This window comes from Rhinolophus sinicus, chromosome 2 (assembly GCF_057876585.1).
Source record: "Rhinolophus sinicus isolate RSI-liver-muscle chromosome 2, RSI-T2T, whole genome shotgun sequence".
Classification (NCBI taxonomy): Eukaryota; Metazoa; Chordata; class Mammalia; order Chiroptera; family Rhinolophidae; genus Rhinolophus; species Rhinolophus sinicus.
In genome coordinates, this window is record NC_142502.1 from 20,700,701 (window position 1) to 20,722,592 (window position 21,892).

Consider the following 21,892-nt stretch of genomic DNA (forward strand, 5'->3'; position numbering starts at 1 on the left):
TTGTCCCATCATAAAATGCTATGCTTACTATTTAGCAAACCTCTTTACACTGTAATTGCATCTCATCTTTAAAATTCTCCTTTATGTCTAGGTATATGCCCAAAAAAATTGAAAGGAAGGAGTCAGATAGATATCTGGGCCCCCATGTTCACAGCAGTATTATTCACAACAGTCAAAGGGTGGAAGCAATCAAAGTGTCCAAACATAGGAGATATATCTAGAGAGAGAGAGAGAGAGAGAGAGAGAGAGAGAGAGAGAGAGAGAGAGAGAGAGACAGAGACATATATATCTAAAATGGAAATATTATCCAGCCTTTTAAAGGGAGGAAATTCTGATACATGCTATATAATATGGATGAACCTTCAAAATATTATGTTACGTGAAATAGGCCAGCCACAAAAGGATGAATGCTGTATGATTCCATTTAAATGAGGTACCTAGAGTAGTTAAATTCAAAGAAGACAGAAAGCAGAATGGCGGCTGCCAGGGGCTGGTGCGGGGGGCGGTAATGGGGAGTTGTTTAATCGGTACACAGTTTCAGTTGGGGAATATGAAACAGTTCTGGAGGTGGATGGGATGATGGTTGCAGAACAATGTGAATGTGTTCAATGTGACTGAACTGTGCCCTTAAAAATAGTTAAAACAGTAAATTGGGTTATATATATTTTACCACATTAAAAAAAAATTCTTTATGGATGAAGGAGCTGAAACAAAAGAGGCCAAAGGGTAAAACAAGGAGGGCAGAGGGATTCGTGACAAAGCAGAGCTAGTTCTTAGATGACTTAACGTCCAAGCCTTAGTCCTTATCAGCCAGTTCACTTCCTACCCGCCTTCCTGCCTTGCCTAATAAATGGCAGAATCGTGACTGGGACCCTCCATAAAAGAGAAAAACCTATGCCTGGGCCACCAGGACAATACAAATGCCCATATAATTTTGATCAAATAAACAGATGATAGCAAGGGTAATGAAGCAATTAAAAAAGCAACCTTTGCCAAGATTTTAGACAACTGCTAACCGCCCCCAAAATAAGTCAAGCCTCTTTCCCGCTAGCAGTGATTTTTGACGTCTTAAAAACACACTCACACACAAAAACCCACAACAACCCAAACCTTTAATGGTATGATTGTACAACTGCATCTAATTGATCTCAAGTAAAAAATGTCGTTTTTTTTTAGAAATAATGGCCCTTTTCTTCACTCCCATTCTCCTTCCAACTATTGAATGCTAGGTAAGACTAATCTCTCTTAGTTGCCACCATTTACCGTGACCTTAGAATAGGACTTGATGAGCTATTGTCCCCTTTTTGGAAAATTGTCCCCCTCAAAAAAAGTGTCAGTTACCTGTTTTCATGTCATGTATAAAAAATGGCCTCCCATTTCCCTGAAATCGTCTGCCTCTGCTCTATTGCTATTTGTAGATTTTCTTACCTGGTTTCTTGTATGTTTGATTTTAATTCGAACTGGATCCTTCAGATTCTGGATAGTAATGTTTCCAATACTGCATGCCATCACATAACTCACTAAGGTGCCTTTCTTGGTTTTGACAACATTTTAAAGAAAAAGAAATTGTGTATTAGTCAAAAGTACACACGTGTATTTTATTTTGCTGCTCCAAATTAAGCAAACCGTCAGCGTTTTTGACACTTAGGATCTTTATTAAGATCTTCAATTATAGAACATCCTGTTTATAAGCTCAAACTGCTGGCTTTCCTGAAAAAGCTTTGCTCTTTTCCTTATTATAATACATTGAGAGAACATGAGGAGCCAATGTCGTGAGGCAGTTCATAAAACTTCATTCTTGATTGCTGTGACTGATGCCAGCCAGTTAACATCTGAAACAACGCAAACCCATAAATAAATAAAACCCATAAAACCCATAAACTCATGAAAAGCTGTGAAACAATAATATCACTTCCCCACCCTAGAAAATAGATGAAGTCGTTTTCCTTTAGAGAAGTATGAAGAAAATATGGTGTGACAAATTAAAAACAATTCATCTTTCATATCCGTGCCAACAGCCTGACGTGTTTACTAATTTATACTAACTGTAATTCTACTGGATTAAAGGCCCAACCAGAATGTCTGCCTTCTCTGATTGCATACTTGCTGGCATCTGTAGCTTCCACGTCAGAAACAAGCTTGTCAGAAAACAAAATGAGTGAATCTGTGGGCAAAATGATTAGAACTGACAGAATATCTGTCCCACGAGATAGCCTTTCTTCTTCCCATTGTGTTTCTTGTCAAACCTCCTGAAATTCTCTATTGCAGCGTATAGAGTCAGTTGTTTTGGAATAATTGCAGGATTTTTTACATGCCAAATACATCTCAGCATCCAGAATACAGCTTTTTATTACTTTTGTATGGGCATTCTCAATAAGGTCGGCTGCGGCTTTCTTAAAAAAAGAAAACTTGTATTTTGTTCACTATGTGAGGGGAGAACTATAGAACCCTTAAATTTCTTTTACTCTATGATAAACTGACTTTAAAAATCAAACACATTTCCTAATAACAACAGTGACTGGAAAATGCCAAAGGAGAAGGAAAAGATGGTGTGGAGAAGATAAGACTCAAAATGAAACAAAGACAGAGTCTTATTAAGAGTTGTCCCAAACTCTTCCCACTGGGCTCAACCTCTCCTCTGAAGGGACCACCCGTGTCTGCCCCATCATTCACATTCTGTGACACCGGTTGCACGTTTGGTATTGTTTTTAAAGGTGACATGATTGTAAGCCTCAAATAATTTTAACAAATGCAGTTTTATGTGTTTGTGGCTATTAAATCCTTCAGAGTAATTAGATGTAATTGCACTCTTAATCTACTCAAAATTTTTTATACAGATTGTTCCTAAGACTCTTGTTGATACAATTTTAAAGTTTTGGAATTACCATAAACTATTCCATGGTATTCCTTTTACCTACATGCAGCCTACTTTGTCATTCTTCCACATGTGACATATAGGGCAGATCTATTAGAATCCAGTAGTCTACTTTCCTTGAGACTTGCCACTTTCTCTTACATAGGTCTCATTGTTTGATATATACTGGTATCTCCAGTTTAATAGATAACTTTTATTTTTTTAGAAAAAGGCTGAGTAAAACTGCTCTAGATCGGGTTGTACTTTCAAAGGGAACCAGAGGTCACCAGTGTTTGCTGGCAGTGGATTTCCTAGTATCTAGAAATGATGCCAATAAAAATGATAATATGTGCTTAGCACAATGCCACCCTACTCTGGGAATGTGTGAAGGCCAAAGGTCATTTGAAATACTAATGGGAAAACTGATTAAAGCCAAGAATGCTGCTCATTATGTAAACAGTGCTTCCCGCTGAATTAAAGCAAAACAAAACAAGACCTTTCCTTTGGCACACGATTTCTTTAACTCCAAAGGTTTAAATTGCTGGAGAGTATAACATATTTAACAAAAGTTATGACAAATAGTAACTTCTCTATGAATTCCATTTCTAATTATATCATGCCAGTCTTAATCTAATATCTGATTTATTTAAAAAAAAACTTAAATGAACACATCTGTTGATACTCATGTAGTTATTTGTAATAAAATATTTAAACAATTATGTTAATTTTTTTCATTTTTCAAAGTACAGTAGGTTAATTTTTCTACCTCTGGATATATTTTCAAAGAATCTAAACTTTCATTTTCCTTTTGAACAGAGAAACTCAATTTGAAATTGAAAATAATTTAATGAACACTTACCTGGAAAAGTCCAGTTTTATTGAAGAAAGTAAACTGTGCTCTTTTAACTAATACAGAATATTCCTGACTTAAATTCTTAAGTAAGCTTGGAGGCAAAATTACAGAAGCCAATGGATCCATTTGTCCACTCTCAAAATCCATCTGTCACACAAAGAGATATATTGGTTGAGTAATCACAGTTAAATTGCAATGATAAATTTACTTTACATACTGAGAAAGGCAGGAGAATAACTATAAGTAGCACCTTGGTTAGGACCAGGACTTCCCTTAACCTCTACCACAGTCCCTGCCCTCCTGGTGAATCCCTGTAGACAAAGGTGTAGATCTCATTGAGGTTTGCAAATGTGGCAAAGCAGAAAATGTGCTGAATTTAACTAAGGCAAGTGAGATATCTACAAATCAGTTAATATTTTCAAGTATAAGACTTAGATGTATACCTCATGGATTTTGAGCTTTCCTCAAAACACACAGTGAAAAATAACTATCAAAAAAATGGCTGGAGTTAATGTATTTGATTGCTGAGAATGAGTATCTCCACATAGAGAAAGCAGCTGAAGTTTCACGAACACTCTTGGATGTCATTTTTATTGAACCCACAGATCAGGCCAAAGAGTGTTTTCTTGCAAATGGACTTGGAATGAGACTGAGACTGACTGAGTTTTCACTCTTAAAATGCCAAACAAAATTACTCCAAAGAGCCCGAGTCTAAAGCAAAATAAAGTTCTTCATATCTAGATTTTAAAATATTTTATCTTGGGTTTTCTCCACAGTTAAGAAGTATTACATGCTACTTGTGCATTCTCCCATGTCAAGGATGACGTTTCAATCATTTCATTTGCCCACGTGGTTAACACTGTCTAACACACAGTAGGAACTTGAAAATTATTTGCTGAAGTGTCACTTGAACAGGTCAAAGAGGCTTTCCAGCCTTCATCTGACCCCAGCTTTCTCGTCCAGCCTCACCATCACCTGTCCTTTATAGCCTTCTACATCACTGGTTCTCAAAGTAGAATCTTCTGACCAGCAGTATCAGCCACACATGGGAACTTGTTAAAACTGCAATTTAGAGTTCCACCTTGGACTGATTAGATTGCAATCTCTGGTAATGGGATCCCACAATCTGTTTTGACAAGTTTGCCAGGTGTGTGATTATTACACACATCTGGGAGAGCTACCATCAGAGAATATACCATGATTCGTCCCACCTTTGGGCCCTTAATAAAGCTCTTTCTTCTCACTGAACTTATCCCCAACCCCTGTACCCAACAGGGTGGCCTCCGCTCATACTTTAATACTTAGCCCTACTATCACCTCTTGTAGAAAGTAAGTTACCACCTAGCTTCTGAAAACATGCCTCCTCTATGTGCCCACATACCTTATGGTTATGCTACCATTAACCTTAGTCAGCATTTGGACCTGCCTGTCACTCCTTGGACCAGTATATCTCCTTGAAGAGCAACTGGTAGGTGATCAGGAAGTTCTGACCTGTCTAATTAATCAAAGTTAAAGAAACCACTATCTCATTACCTGGAAATACGATTCATTATTGCTTGGAAGACTGATGCTAAAATTTAACATTTCACTGGTTCCTGGAGATAGGGATGATACTCCAAGAGCCAAATTCCGAGTTGTAATATTCACACGTGATGTGCTATTTAGGTCTATTTTGAAGGCCAATTCATCAATTGTTTTTAAAGCTCTAAAGAAATGACAAGTAATACCACCATTAAATAACATGGTTTAGGTACTTACACACATATGATTAGCAAGACAAAATACAAACCAAAAAAAATTGTGTTTAAATTGTCTGATTTTAACATGAACACTCACAAAATTACACCAAACCACAAAAATAGCAGTTAATACATAGAATCACAGTGATAATGCATCCTCAAGAGAAATAATGCTTTAAGGAAAATCAACAACTAAATCTTAGCCTTTCTTTCTTCATATGAAAAATACCCTTCCAACTTCATAACTGAGTCAGAACCAAAGAAAATAATGCAGTAAAGTTTTGAACCGTAAGACACTGTAAAAATTAGTTTATAATTACTATGTAGATAAGGTAAGTTACCTATGTCATAATTCATCTTAACAAATATAAAATTTTCATCAAAGAAATTTGGTTGAAAGGAAGGAAATTGAAAAAGTTAAATATCTTAATATTAATACATTAAATAAAATAATTGGATACAAATTGAATTGTATAAAAATGGGTACATTTTCTCCCTGCCCCAGGCATTTTCATTCCAGAAGTATAAGAATCACATAGCTGTGGCAATTCTATGCCACAGTTCATAGGACAGCGACTCATAGTGACTAAGTTATGTCTAAAAGATATGAATTAAATGATAAGTGTCTCCTTTGCAAACAAAAAAAAGTGTCATCAATTAATATTTGTGATAGTTTCCTCATCTTTTGAATTAACCTCAGTTAACACTTTTCAAATGAAAATGAAATGCTGATTATGATTTTCTGAGACTATTCAATATCTTGCCAGATGACAATTCTAATCATTTTGTAAATTATTATCTACAAAAATAAATAAATAAAGAAGTTCATTTTGTGAATGATCTTGAGAAACATCAATGGATTTCCTAGAGATTTAAACTATGAAGTAGGAGCAACAAACATTCACATGTATGACAAATTATGTAACAACACATGCATCCAATAAATTTTACTCTCCAGAAGGAAAAACAAAACAAAACAAAACTTACTCAGAAGAAGATTCAAGCAAGTCACTGTCTGGACTGGTTAAGATATTAGAAAATATATTCATTAAAGTTGAGCCAAGAGTTATATCAATGTTTTCTTCTTTATTCACAATCCTTTTGACCTGTTCTACAATGCTGGTAATATTGGCTGAATTTAAGGTCTGCCCATCACCAGTTAAATTTAAAATCTGATTGGCAACTTCATTTGCTTCCCCTACAGAAAGGCAGAAGAAATAACACGCAGAGTTTTACTGTTTTTTGAGCATTTTCAGGATCCAAAATATAGTGTGATATTTCACTTCATAGTTGAAGCAGGAAATCAGGCAGGTTTTCTGTGTATAAAGCCTAATAACAAACTTCACCAAAGTATTTCTTCACATAAAGAGACTAACTTCTCTCTTTAGTAATATACAAATTGTGCTTTTGAGAAATTTAAGTAAATAACCAAAGGGACCAACAAATAGCTAAGGGGACCAAACAGCTAAAGGGACCAATATTCACACATAGTTCTAAGAGAAATGCACCCAATATCACTGACTAAGTGTACATTTGTGGTTTAAAAAATAATTGAAAACTATAAAACATCAATGCAAATATCAACTGGTATATTATTTTTAAATATTCTCTAAAATTTTCTATTTTTAATCTCCTTCAGAATGAAGGAGAGGCAGAATGAGAAAAAACAGCATCTTCTAAGTAAGAGAAATAATCATTTGCCTAGCTTTTAATATTACAATAGTATCACAGCAGAAGAATGTGTCTGAATAGGATGAAAACCATGGAGTATGAGGCCATTTCAATTTGTCTTTCAGAACCAAAGAAAAATTGCTCACTTACTTGAACAATTGGAGATGTCAGGAGGCCCCCAGTAGGCTAAAGATGTGTTGACAGGGTCATGATAACTATGAAAGAAAAAAAGATATTTCACATATTTGGCATATATGACATTATAAATGGCAAAATTAGTTAATAAAAAGGTTTAGAATTTGCCTTGATATCTAGGTAAGTTTCATTTGAAAATAAAACTGTAATTCATTGAAATTAAACTCATTAAACATTCTTATTGGAAAAAAAATCAGGTGCATGAATCATGGAAAACAAAATACTAGCAAGAGCCTGTAGCCTAACCTAGGATACATCAGGTAACTAAGGTTAAAGGCATATTTGGTAACATGGGTCAAGTACTGCTTTAAGAACTTTCTAGATAAAATCTGATGTTCATTTCACATAACTCTGTAAAGCAGATTATAGTCCATGTTTTATAGATGAGGAAAAAGACTAAGATAAGTCACGGAATTTTCCAAGGTCTCTCAGCCAGGAAGAGGTAGACCCATGTTTCACCCTCAAGTCTTAAGTCTCTATACCCCCCTATTTCCTCCTTACCACGTGTCAAACACAGCAGTAGGTTCAAACTATTATACCATGTTTCCCCGAAAATAAGACCTGGCCGGATCAACAGCTCTAATGCATCTTTTGGAGCAAAAATTAATATAAGACCCGGTCTTATTTTAATATAAGACCGGGTATAATATAATATAATATAATATAATATAATACTGGGGATAATATAATATATATATTTGTGTATATGTGTGTATATATATATATATATATATATATTTGTGTGTATGTATATATATAGATATTACTGGGTATAATATAATATAATATAATATAATATAATACTGGGTATACTGGGGATAATATAATATATATATTTGTGTATATGTATATATATAGATATTACTGGGTATAATATAATATAATATAATATAATATAATATAATGCCAGGTCTTACATTAATTTTTGCTCTATTAGAGCTGATGGTCCAGCTAGGTCTTATTTTTGGGGAAACATGGTATTTCTACTTGGGCAGTTCCAGTTTCTGAATTCCTCCACCAAGAGAACTCTACTTAGAGAGAAGGTAGAGGGTGAAGAACTGGAATTGACTTGCAGTTGACCTGTCTGAGGTTTCTGTTCAACATTTAGGGAAAATCTACACACTGACAGCGTCCATTAGAAGACCGCCCTAACATGGATCCTGCCTTTATTCTCTCTTTTGCTGCCTCATCCCTCTCCAAAAGTAGCCACTCCAAATAGCTTAAAAGTCTTAGAATTTCAGAGGTATGTTCAAAGGCTGTGAGCTGGCTTGGTTCATCCATATACCTGGTGCTTCTCTCTTTCCAAATTTCTCCATCTTTGGAAAAGGTGAAATTAGCATGTTTCTTGGAATAAAAATGCTTGTATTGGTAATCTACCTGCCTCATCTTTACCCCCTGTGGTGTGTATGATTTTGGCACACACAGAGATTCCTGCCCTTCTTTCTAAACAATACATAATGCCTGGGAACCGTGGTGCAACATGCATAAGAACCCTGGGAAGATAGATGACATGGAGTTTGCTGGCAAGAGTCAATGAAAGTATTACCATATCCGTGAAGCAGAATAGTTCCTCTTCCCTGGACAAGGAAGCTTATATTCAGATGGTGTGATAAGTGGCCATCGATAGCCCTTGGGCTCTTCCTCGGCAATACAAAAAGCTATGTGAAAATAAGAACCAACATGAGAAATATTAATCTATTCTTTGAAGTTAGAAGTACAAGATGAGAGCAAAACAACCATGCTGGTAATTACGTATTTATTTTATGTAATACTAAAATATTAGGCTTTTATGTTCAGAATTTGTAAAAATTTAGAAGTTATGCAAAAATAAACATTTAATGCATTTCAGATAAAAAAGTTATTACAGCTTACAAAACCATCAAATAAAACCACATATTTACATGAGCATAACACATAACATACATTATGATTCTAATGTAAATCACTAGTAGATAAAATCAGTAAAAGAAAGATTTATTCAAGAAATACACACTACACAAAATGAAAATCGTCCTGAAAAATTCAAAATGTAAATTCCCCACTGATCTTATTTTTCAAAAGAGTGTCTCCATAGTATTATCACTGAATTGCGAGCATATTTCATGGAAAAATCTCCAGTTGTTCTTAAAGCATCTTCTACCCGGAAGTCTGCTGGGGAAATGGCAAGAAGACACCTGTGAGCCATCTTCACCACCTTACACATACACCTTCATCCTCAAATCATCCCACCGGTTGTTTGAGAACTCCTTGGGTCAGTGTCATGCCATAAATAATTTACAATTTCAAAAATATCAAAATAAAAGCAATATATCAACAACAACAAAATCTTGTATCTCAGTACTGAAAAATAGCAAGTTATATCAGACCATTGGGAATCAGTATCGCAGTCACCAATTTTTTAACATTTCAATAACCTTTCCATCTTATTCTGAGCCTTAAAATTGTCAGGATTTGACTCTTTTTTTTTTTCAGTTGGTAGAAACTTTTCTTCACAGAACCACTTGCAAAAAAACAATAGAGTGTAGGATTTAAATTAAGCGGTATAAATTAACATGTCTAAGTATGCAGAGAGAGTTGTTCTGGGATTCCTCAGCCACTGGGGACAGAGAAACAGTTAGTCCTCACAGGGCTACTTCATCATATATAAACTACCATTGGTCAAGCTACTTCTTTGTGAAGACGCCTATGTGTGAAAGGGTAACATTTGTATGTCCTCACCCCCAAGAAGCCCTGCTTGTAAAGGAACAAGCAATTTCCCACAGATGCTCAGAAACTGTTGATGATGACTTGCATTCCTCCATCTCTGTGAGTTCTTTGTAAATGTGTATGTTGACACATTAGAGATGGGTGGTTCCCTGTAGAAGCTAAGATGCCGGCTCCTTTATTACACTGTGATTCTGGTCTCAGTCATAATCACGGTTTTTAGAGGCTGAGGAATATAGTTGCTTCCCCTACTTCAACCTCCTGCTGTGTGTTTAAGGAAAAGTGTCAAAATTTTCTTTTGATCTCCACTAATGTACCTAATCATAATATAGTTGTAATTATATAATAACATTAGAACAATAGCTTTGCTTTTGTTGTCCAGATTTTTGATCATTTGCTTTTCTAAACTTTGCCTATCAAACCTCCTTCATTTATTTATTTAAGTATCTAAGTGCTGGGGAATGTGCTGGGTCCTGGGAAGAGGTGGGAAGTTAAAGAAAAATAAGATTTGTTCTTAAGCCAGAGGAAATTCCTGTTTAAAGGAAATACATATAACACAAATAGGTCCAGTTAAATACTCTGGTCTCCTAATGTCCATGGTGCTCTAGGTATCTGGGCAGCAGGAAGTGGGGGCTCAAGGCACTGAGATCTGTCCATACAAGTGACATCAGAAAAGGCTTCATAGAAGGGGTGGCTTTGGGCTGTCTTTAAAAGTACATAGGTGATGAGCAGGTAGATGGTGAGAGTAGAGAAGGGCAGCTTGGGCAAAGATATACAAAGGAAGCATAAGAGAGAGGGCAGGTTTGGGGAGGTGCACGCAGTACCACGCATGTGGCTGGAGTTTAGAATGTAAATGGTGGCTAGGGAAGATTTGAATCTAGGTCCTGGATAACTCCCAGTTTTTTGGCCTATTCCAGTGAAGACAGTGGTGTCATTCTTTAATGGAGACAGATCCGGTAGAGGAGGAAATGTTTTATAACCAATTCCTTTTATAAGATTTACCTCATTAGAGTTTCCATATGCACATATATATACACTCTTTATTCCTAAAGTTGAAGCCAGTTCTGGTCAAGACTATCCTGGCATTGTGCTCAGACTCTTTGTATTATCATAATACCACCCCAGCCCCCCTCCCCCACACTGGCCAAAAGAGAGTATAAACTCTCCTCTGCCTCTTTCATTCCCTTAGATTCATAGGTATCGATTTGCTACAACGTCACCACTATGATGAATTTCATCAACAGAAAAAATAGCTTTAAATAAACAACACACATAGGACGAATATTTTTGTTGTTTCAATTAAACCTAATAGTTATATAAAACGCATATTATAAAAAAAATATTAAAGGCACTCACCCAGTTGCCTCACGTTCACTGTATATAGCCTCAAGCCGTCATCCAGGGACTCATTACTTTTCAAGAGCTTCTGCTGAATGACTTTTCCTTCTAAATTGAGATTGTTGGTAGCATTGTAAACTAGAAGGGCCCAAATCACCAACCTAGGAAAACATTGTAGATAGAACTGTTGTTGGGTTGGTTGTTTTTTTGGTTTGTTTTTTTTTTGGTAAAAAAAATAGACCATTTGGATATAGTAGTTAAGAGGGATGATCATAAAGTGTTGAGACTAAAAAAATATGCGAAGACATTCATAAGTTTCTGTTGCTGCATAAATGGTAGTACTGAAAATGTCTCTATTTAAATAATTTTATAGGATATTGCATGTATAATTCTATCACATCAGATCACATCATCCCATTTATTTTGAGAAACATTTTTAGTAAAATTTAATAGCAAGCATGCAAGAAAAAGACATACTTATGATTAATTCTACATTTTTATAGACAAAAATAAAGGATTTTAGAAAAATTAAATTTCAACTAATTTGATTAAACTAATCATTACACTTTTGAGATTATTAAGTGTTATTGTTTACAAATGTGTTACAATTTCTTGAGAATTGTAAGAAACAATTTGCCATCTCAGTAAAGCATTTGCAAGTACTTTGCATGGGGAAAAGTTACGAACTAAGTACTCAAAATATACTCAATGATTGGCCAGCATATTACTGAAGAAGTTTGTAGACTGTCTGACCTTGAATGTCTTTAAGAAGGAAATATCTCTATGGGAAACAGAAATGTATCCTAAAGGCCCCATCAAAACTCTGGCTCTACAATTTGAAGTAATATAATTTTCTGATGAATCACAATCCTAGCTATAGTCAGTTACAGAAATCAAAACTATTAATTCAACATTGAGGTAAAGTTAAGTGACATTATTTTGTCAGGTAGAGGGTAACATTTTTCCTTTATATGTGCAAGCTCTGGGTTTACAATAGAACTTCCTTCTTTATATTGTGAGGATAAATGAATATGAGTAAGGCATTATATCATCAATATCAGTTAATGTCCACATGCCAAAGTCAAAGCAGTAGCATTGTTTTTGAAATAACTATAAAGCTACTCAGTGGAAAACCATGCCATATTTTATTATGAAATTCTTTGGTTATCAATGAAAATGAAATCGAGTATTAATATATTTATGGCCCTGAAAGAAAAGAAAAAAAATTAGTAAAACATTTTCTATTGAAGGTTAGATGAAAATAAGAATAGCTCTAATTTTCCCCAAAGTATCTATTCTAATCTCAAAGACAAAATGCTCTACTGTCTTCATAATTCATTCTGAAGGGCGATTCACCTCTAAAATGATCTACTGCTTAATATTCAGATGTAAGCCATATTTCAGGATGAGATAAACATAGATGTGAATATAATGAACTGTGATAACTAAATTTTTAACATGGCCTAAGAAAAAAAGTATCCCTTGATTAAATTATCATTGGAAGATAAGCTTTGCCATTACTAAGCTCTCTCAGTTCGAATTGTGACCTTTACTTCTCTTGAATATTGAGAACATAATTAGCATAATGTATTGTGGATGATATTGAATACCAAATTCAGCAATTCAAGAATGACCATGAATTGTCACAGGTCTTATCTGGATTGTTTTCCTCTCTCATCCTGAAAACTGAAACTATTTATAGTTCTACAAAGTCAAGTTCTATCTGTTGTTACCATCAGTCATTCTTTCTTTGAATAAACCAGTCTCTGTGACTTTGGTTTCCTGTCTGTCTAGGCGATAGAGTATGATAGTGTTATCTGAAGCTATGGTGTGTGTTGTGTTACAATCTAACTGAAAGGAAATGTTTGGAAAAAAGTGTGTGTGTAAAACTAGTGGACTATGGTTTTAAGAAAAACTATGAGAGACTACAAAGGTTTATCAGGATCATTAGAAAGTAGAAAAAAAGAGAGTGGGGAAAGACTGTAAGAATACATCTTTAAACAACGTCAAGTGTTCATACCAAAAAAAAAAAGGAAATGTGTGAATTTTCCAATATACATTGTCGTATTTCACTCTCCCTATAATTTCTGTGACGTTATCCAGTGGTTTGACAGACAGGAAACTGAAGTTCCATAAATTTAAATGTCTTTCCTGCAAGAGTTTCTGAGGTGCTGACATATACTAATGTTGGCTGATTTTAATATTGTCAGGGAGTAGAAGAATCACAGTAAGTGAACTAAAAAGGGCAATGCTGACTTCCTGAGGAGGGTCTACCATTGGTGATACCCTACCCTAGGGCTGTTCTAATCACTAGACAGCGTCCAGCAAAGCGATCCTGATTGCTGCTGGGTCTGTGATACAAGACTCAATATGACCTATCAGTAACAGGTGGAGAAGAAATTATTTGGTTAAGTAGAGGAGAAACGTTCTGTCAGCATCAACAATATTCGAGGAGTATTAAAATACATTACTCTATACTTCAAATCATAAAGGAAACGGAACAATGTCAGGAAATAAAAACAAATGTCCCTAATCAGATAGCTGAATCCTGTTTGTTGAATATATACAGAAATACGTTTCAAATGTAACTTTAAAGACATCTTTTTCTCATGAATAGAAAAAGAAAAAAGAAAAAAGAAAAAAAAAAAAGAAAAATCTCTGGTCAGCACTCATATGGAATTTTATTTTTATCTTTTCATAATATATCACCTGAAAAGAAGTATATATTCCATCATTATGATTGTAAATCCATAATTTAAATTGAAATGAAGCAAGACTTATGCGAATTTTTGCTTTTCAAGTAATATTTTGTGTGTTCTATAAAGATGCAATATAATACTTTGAACACAACTAAATGTATTCCATTTAGGAGTTTAGGTTGTTTTTCATTATATGGCGCTCTAAACAGCTGGCTTTTATATGCTGACTGATTATATATGATGGACATATCCATTAAATTACCAGCCTGAGTCATGATATTGATACAAATTTAAAAGGAGGCTTCAGAAAATTAGCTGTTGGCTTTAAATGCAGGAAATATTGTGGCACCTATTACCCATATTATTGTATGCTATCATACATAAATACCTTACTTTTTCAAAAGTTATAACAATTTTATTTTTCTTTGAAGGTGGAAATAATAAAACTAAGAATTCACTAATTTTAAATATTCTACTTCTGAATTATTTTTCATTCGATGTATATTTCTATCCAGTCTGCTGTATTACACTTTTGACTACAAGAAAAAAAGTGTGCATTAGTGTTAAAGAAATAATCTAAATGTGCAATGTGATTAAAATGGTTCTTTCCTGTCTCACTGCTTTCGTTGGTCTTACCAGATAGTCAAAACAGAGGACAAGAGAAAGCGTGCTACACCTTCAGTCAGACTTTCTCAGTTTTACCTTTGATCATTCACAATGCTTCTCTTGACTTTAATCTTGTCCTCTCCCGTGCTCAGGTGAAAGCTATAAATAAAAACATGTATATTCATTATCAACCTTGTCTGCCACACCATCTCATTACAAAATTTGAGGAGGTATAAGAAAGAGGTAGAATGCACATTCTAAGCCAGTGTTTCCAAAGGTATGTTCTGAGGTTCTAGTTCTTTCATATGCATGAGCCAACCTAGCTCCACAGTCAAATAAACTCGGTGATTACATGCCCTTGCTCTCTTTTCAAGATTCACCATGCATTTTAGTATAGTAAAGCATCTGAGATGTTCTGATATATAGAAACCTGCTTCCGTTCGTTTAACAATGTCCTCATTGAACTCATTTGACCATTCAATTTCTTTGTGTTATTATATCTCTTGGGTTCACAGAATATATGCTTAGGGTTCATGTGATACACTTTAGAAAGCGAATTTAAGTATAAAACTGTGAAAACCAGGTGCAGAGGAGCATATACAGATGATATGATTTGCTAGGGAGTTGGTGGTATATTTAAATAGAAGAACAGCGAAAGGCAATTTTGAAAAACTAGTTTGTAATTGGCTACAGATGTCGTATAGAAAAATGATCTCCAAACTGGGGTACATGCAGCCCAAAGGGTACTCTAGGTGATCCACTGGGTGTGAGAAGAAACTAACAGAACTTCTATTAATATTTAATTATCCTCTTTTAATTTGCAATACATTATAATATATAATATATTGGTTAAGTAATACATATTCAAACACACATATATGCAATTTATTTAAAAATCACAAATATTTTTTGGAAGTACAAGCTAAATTTTAAACAATTATTGGGATCCAAGATCAAAATATTTTTTAAAACTACTGCTATAACATTAAAGTTTTTTGTGCAAAGAAATGACGTAATACAGTTGTTTGAGAAAGATTATGAGTGTGTGTGTGTGTGTGTGTGTGTGTGTGTGTGTGTGTGTGTGTTGTGTGTAGGGAGAATCAGAGAGAAAGAGAGAGAGCAGTACTAAATTAGACACTACGTTTTATTTCTCAAATAATTCATTCTGTCGTTTACCTGATATTAACCACATAGACAGTGTAGTTCCAATTTTGGAAGGTTGAATTGAGCTGAAAAATACAATGGAAAAGGGTGAGTTTTGGTAATGCTTAAAAAAAAAAAAAATCTGAATCAAGTTTCTTCCCTCCCAAAAGATAAGTTGTTATTGGACTGAGACCGTGGGAAAAATCCCAGAGAGCTAGAGGAGTGAAAGTAAGGTAAAGATAACAGTTACTGGATCATTGTATGCCAAGAACTTTACAAATGTTATTCCTTTCACTCTCACAATAACTAATGAGATAGGTATTATCTGCCCCTGCCGTCTTATAAATGAAGAAACTGAGCTTCACAGATATGAAAGAGCTTGCCTAAGGTCACCCAACTAAGAAATAGCAGATCCCAGATGGGAACCCAACTCTGTCTGTCGGTAAACACTACACTTTCCTCTCTAGCTCATATTATAATGGACCTTCAAATTAGCTGTAAGAAGGTATGTAGAGAAGATTAGCACAATAAACACCTTCCATATTCTATATTCAACAGACATCAAGGCATAGTAAAACATGTTTTTCTGGTAATTATCCTCTCACAAGAATGTTAGCAGTAAGAAAAGTTATAAATTAACAATATAAACCTTTAAAAAAACAAAACAAAAATAAGTTCAAGATTATTGAGAATTATATTTTATTATGTGATTATTTAAGTCTTTCTAGGTCTCAGCATCAGACTTTTTTAATGAAGCAATAGATTTTTCTCAATATAAATAATAATCTTCCTTGATGCATTCATTATTCAATACAATCACAAAATAGGATTTCCTGACTGACATGAAATTCTCTTATTTATGTATCACGCCTAAGGGGTTTTTTGGTCTTATTTCATATACACATTTAGCCCTCCCAGCAAGCATTTCTAAAACTGAATGGAAATTTTAGGAAAAAGTGTTAAAAATTCTAGCAAAAGTGTTAAAATTTAACACCTTAAATATTTTAAAATAATATTTTAAAATTATAAATAGTAATAATATGAATCAGACACACTACTTATATGTTCTGTTATGCAGGATCTGCTTTAGTATCTTGTATATTAAACTGAAAAAGTGTCCTGTCAAGTTTAGCTTCAGATGAGAAAGATGCTATATCGAAAACCATGCATAAAATAAATACAAATGTAAAATTATATCTGTCTAATGCAGATTCTCCACTGACTGCTAATTTTCAAGATTCATAACATTAGAAGTGGTTTATTTGAGAACAAAAATAAACAATTTTATATTTTGAAAACATTCTGACTTAAAAAAAAAACAAAAAGAATAATGCTGGAAAAAAATGGGATTCAAGAAATACTCTTTTGTAAAACCTACTCTCCCTTTAGAAATTAAAAACATTTAGTGTTTAAATTACTTACTAATGTATTATTCCAAAAGTAAACGGTATATTTGTCTTTGACTTCTATTGGAGAATTTCACTTTTACCCCCAATTTTGTAGCAGAGTTGTTAATCACATACTATTGTTTCCTGTGGTCAACTTGTTTAAAAATAAAACTGTTTTCCTATCATTCTTCAAATACATTAGTTTGGTGCAAAAGTAATTGTGGCTTAAAAGGTTAAAAATAATTGCAAAAATCACAATTAGTTTTGCACCATCCTAATATTATATGTATATATTGTCACCACTACCTCTCAATGTATTGTTTAACTTTCTATTGTTACCAAGGACACATTTATCAGACACATATAAGAAAGTCCATTTTTCTTACTTGAGAATGTATACCCAACTGACTTTATTCACAAAAACTCTGAACTGTAATAGTGTTATATATAAAACGCAGTACAAAGTCTCACAGTATGCTGTATATAGGGGGAAAAATACAAAAAATAGACACCTGTATAAAATTAAACTCTGAGATTGTCATCAAGAAGAAAATGAAAAAAATCCATAGGTTGTATTTGTAAGATATAAAAAAGAAATAAGATATTGACTTTTTTTTAAATTGGAAATTACCAAAATTTTCATTAACTTAATGCAGGTTAAATAAATTATAACCTAAACATCCATCAACAGAAAACTTGTTAAATAAATACTACATAGACGGTGACATAATGGAATCTGATGCACTGTTTAAAAAAAAAAAGATTAAAAAGGTCTCTATCTACTAACATTGCAAATCTGGGAATAACAAAATAAGTACAGTGTAGAACGGTGTGTAAACTATGTTACTTTTGTAAAGTAAAAAGGAGAAAAAGTAAGAATCTATAATCTTCTTTTATATGCACAAAGAAATTCTGGAAAACCAAAGAAAAAGTGACAGTAATTTCCAACCAAATGGGTTGATCTCCAGACAGGTGAGCTACAAGGATGGGTGGAAGATTTTCATAACACAGTAAGTACTCATTTAAAGTTATCAATAGGTTCTGCAAGTTGAAATGAAATGACGTATAATGAAACCAATTTCACCACAGACTAACTGATATGAATAAGAGTTAAGTTTCTTTTGCATCTTATCAACGTTATAACTGAACAACGTTGAATGAAACAGTATTATTCAAGGACCTACTGTATATATTTTAATACTCTTTGGTTTTTGAATCAAACAATTAAATTACAAAAACAACAACTTTTCAAAACAGTGCTGAAAATATATGGATATAATAATAAATAAAGATACCTACCAATACACATTTCCATTTGTGTGACACTGCCTTATTTAGACATTAATAGTCTATTAGTCCTTTTTTTTCAAATTCACCTCTCTTTCTATACAGAACACCTTACTAATATATCGATTTATACATTTATAATGAATAGTATCTATGCTTCAGTATGATCTGTGTATTCAGTTACCCAAACAGTTGGGAACTTTCCAGATTTCCAGAGGTTAATGATTTAAAACCAAAAAAGAAATTTTACAAGTTCACTTACCCATTCTGCCACCTTGCTCTGTACTTTTACCTCAGGGTGACGAAGGATGTTTTGAATCACTATGGAAATTCTATAGATAATTCCATCTGTCCATTGGAAACAGGATTTAGGCCATTAATTAAATTTTATAGTCATATAATTATCAATGTAAATTTATAATCACATAATTTCATACAATTTAAAAGAAACACTGTCTACTAGGTACAGAAATTTTCTGAGGTATTTTGACTTTACGCTCATTGACCTTTGCAATTTCTTAAAAATAGTTACCAGTTTACTCACAGATAATTCATTGCTCTTAAATTATCACCTGCATGTTTCTCTGTATTTTTAAATTCTACAGATTTCTGATATTTATGGTCTACAAAGTGGTGATTTTTTTCATGTACACTTTGAATTCTTGTTACAAGGAATTATCTTTTTTTGTACATTATAAATAGTTTGGCCTGTGAAAACTTGTATGAGATGACAGGCAGGTGTTAACTTGAAAAAGAACGGGTATACACATATTTACTGCCCTCAAGCCCTTATTCTCCCTTTCTCCTCCTCTCCCCAATAAAGCATTTACTTCTAAATCACTGATTTGGATGTCAACAGATTTTTCATCAAAATTCCATAGAAGTAGTCAGTTGTCCAAAGTTAGATGGGGGAAAAAATAATTATTTATAGACAGAATTTTGATTGTATGAGTTTGCTTTAAAAAAGAAAACATTATGTCAGAAGATTCTGCTTTTTTCTTTTGGTAATAATATTCAAACATATATATCTCTGTATATATATCTATATCTATACCTATAGATATATACCTCTATCTATCTATCTATCTATCTATCTATCTATCTATCTATCTATCCATCTGATTAATCTCACCAGCCAGGATTTGCTAAATCTCTCTAGGTGTTTATTAATGGGCACCTTACTACAAGTAGCTAATGAAAGATAGACACTTTTAAAATATGGTAGGTTATATATAGAAAAAACAAATTTCTGAATCTCCATTATTGTCAGTCATCTTTATTCAGGCTTTTGTTTTGGTAAGTCTTATGTGAAATATGCACAGAAAATATAAACATATACCTTTAAACAATAATGGGGAATGGATTTACTGAAGATTTTTGGAGAGAAATTACAAAAAAGTATGCCTATGGAAACTCCCAAATCTACCAAAATGCAAATTCCAGTTCAACTACTATGGAAACGCTTTTCCAGTATATAGGTCAGAATCATGCTAAAAAAAAAAAAAAAATTGCTACTCCTGGATGTAATATAAAAATATGAAATTGCTCCAAGTACAGTGAGCTTAATTTATGCAGACTGGGTTATTTCAGCTTCTAAAACTCTTCAGGTATTTAATGATCTTCAATTTGTTTCTTTAAAAAATATGTTCTGAATGAAAAATATTTAGAGAAATATATTTAAAACAAATGATAATAATCCAGACAAAAAAAGTTTTTACACTCTAGATCTCATCATATCAAATCATGGACATTCAGAATGATTGAGAGGAAATTCAAATTGCAGAGGTCTAAGATTCTACATTTATTTCAGGATTCTGAGGCTATTCTGTGAATGTTCACTTGATGCCAGCAGAGTAACTGAAAAGCTACCACTAGATGGAGACCTAAGGCATTTTTGTTAAAAGAGTATTATTCTTTCCCTCTCAGGAAAATACTGCATAATACTAAAAAGTCAGTATTTTTAATAACATTTCTGAAATTTTATGAAAGCATAAAATATGTAAGATATTTTTTAAATTTTAAATATTTCCTTTTTTTGTTCAATTCACTGTTTTTATAAATAAGAAAGACATCCTATATCAGAGGCAGCCTAAACCAATTTATAAATATAGTACTCTCCTTAGAGTTATATTGCTTAAAGCAAATAAAATACGTGAATATACCAAACAACCTAGCAACTTGTGTTACAGATTCTCTTGTAACACAAGAGAATCTCTTGTGCTATGGATCATTATCAAGTAGTCTTTCCTCAGAAGTCTTGGAATAAGATATTTACGTACTTTGCCAAAAACTACTCCGTGGAGGCTACTTGTATGTCTTTAAATTTTTTTAATAATGTAGTCAACAAGTAATCATGAGAAATGTCCAAGAGTGAATTGTCAAAGGAAAATAAAATGTCCACTGAAGAGTTGGTGAAAAGGGTTTTGAATTGCAGCAAAATAATTGGCTTAAGCATTGCCAGTGCAGAAAATGCATAATTAAGACACACTGATGCAGGCTTTTCCATGTCATCCTTGCAGTCAAGTTGTCTTCTCCTATAAATGTGACAACTCCCAAAGTATCTCAATAGAAAGGCTATTCACAAATCTTCACATATTCCAGAGACTTCAAAAGATTTATGTACTGTACTACTAATAGCATCTAGGCCAAAAAAATTCATGATAGATATTTCTTTGGAAAAAAAATTATTTATGACTATATCCATTCTACAATTAGATAATTCTTCCAGCCATGAAGAGCTTCAAAGTAGAAATTATTGCTTGCTTCTACAGATGTGCTATTAAAACACTATTCCTGTCTGGAGGTCTTTCTGCAGTTAATTTTTCCTTTTAGTCTTCCGAACATTCTTTTCAGAGTTTCTGGGAAGATACCAAAAAGGTACTACTTCATTTACTCTCTATTCTATGCTGTGAAATATAGATCAAAAAAGGTAGATTTAAATATATATATTTGAAAAGATAGGTGTTAGAATATAAAGTAAATGTTATTTTAGATTCAAGATTATTTATTTGAACTAGTGGTAATTATGATATAACAGTGGCATTTGTGACTGGAGGCCTGATTATCCTACACATATAATTTCTTTAGAATAGCCGGAATATTAAACCTAGATTGATTTTTGGAGCCACACAAATAGCCTGATAGGGAATTTCTTACTTAAGTAGTTAAATGTATGTGAGAAACTAGAAGCAATGTTATAATTTGCAATTACAAGCTAGATTTTTAGAACAATTAGGGCTAGTGGAGTTAGTTCCTTACTTGGGTTGCTGACTTTATAAAAGTTTAACATTCGGTAGCACTACAGTGATGCTTCAATCATAGAAAATGGACATAATGATTAGTTCAAGAGCTTTTCTTGGGAATGTAATGGAAACGGCACAATGGTTATTTGTGGGAATACCTAGATTATCCACTAT

General features: G+C 33.4%; 1 protein-coding gene across 7 annotated transcripts in view; it reads right to left on the bottom strand.

Annotated features, from left to right (window-relative positions):
- Positions 1-21,892, bottom strand: part of ADGRG6 (adhesion G protein-coupled receptor G6) — a 134,250-nt gene that overhangs the window by 30,575 nt on the left and 81,783 nt on the right. For all 7 annotated transcript variants that reach the window (XM_019756637.3, XM_074333641.2, XM_019756635.3 and 4 more), the window contains 10 exons: positions 18,739-18,824; positions 15,835-15,887; positions 14,755-14,817; positions 11,372-11,514; positions 8,859-8,970; positions 7,268-7,332; positions 6,434-6,644; positions 5,241-5,412; positions 3,714-3,854; positions 1,429-1,533 (listed from right to left, as the gene is read on the bottom strand). In XM_019756637.3, coding sequence (XP_019612196.3) covers positions 1,429-1,533; positions 3,714-3,854; positions 5,241-5,412; positions 6,434-6,644; positions 7,268-7,332; positions 8,859-8,970; positions 11,372-11,514; positions 14,755-14,817; positions 15,835-15,887; positions 18,739-18,824 — 1,151 coding nt within the window. The remainder of the gene's footprint in view (positions 1-1,428; positions 1,534-3,713; positions 3,855-5,240; positions 5,413-6,433; positions 6,645-7,267; positions 7,333-8,858; positions 8,971-11,371; positions 11,515-14,754; positions 14,818-15,834; positions 15,888-18,738; positions 18,825-21,892) is intronic.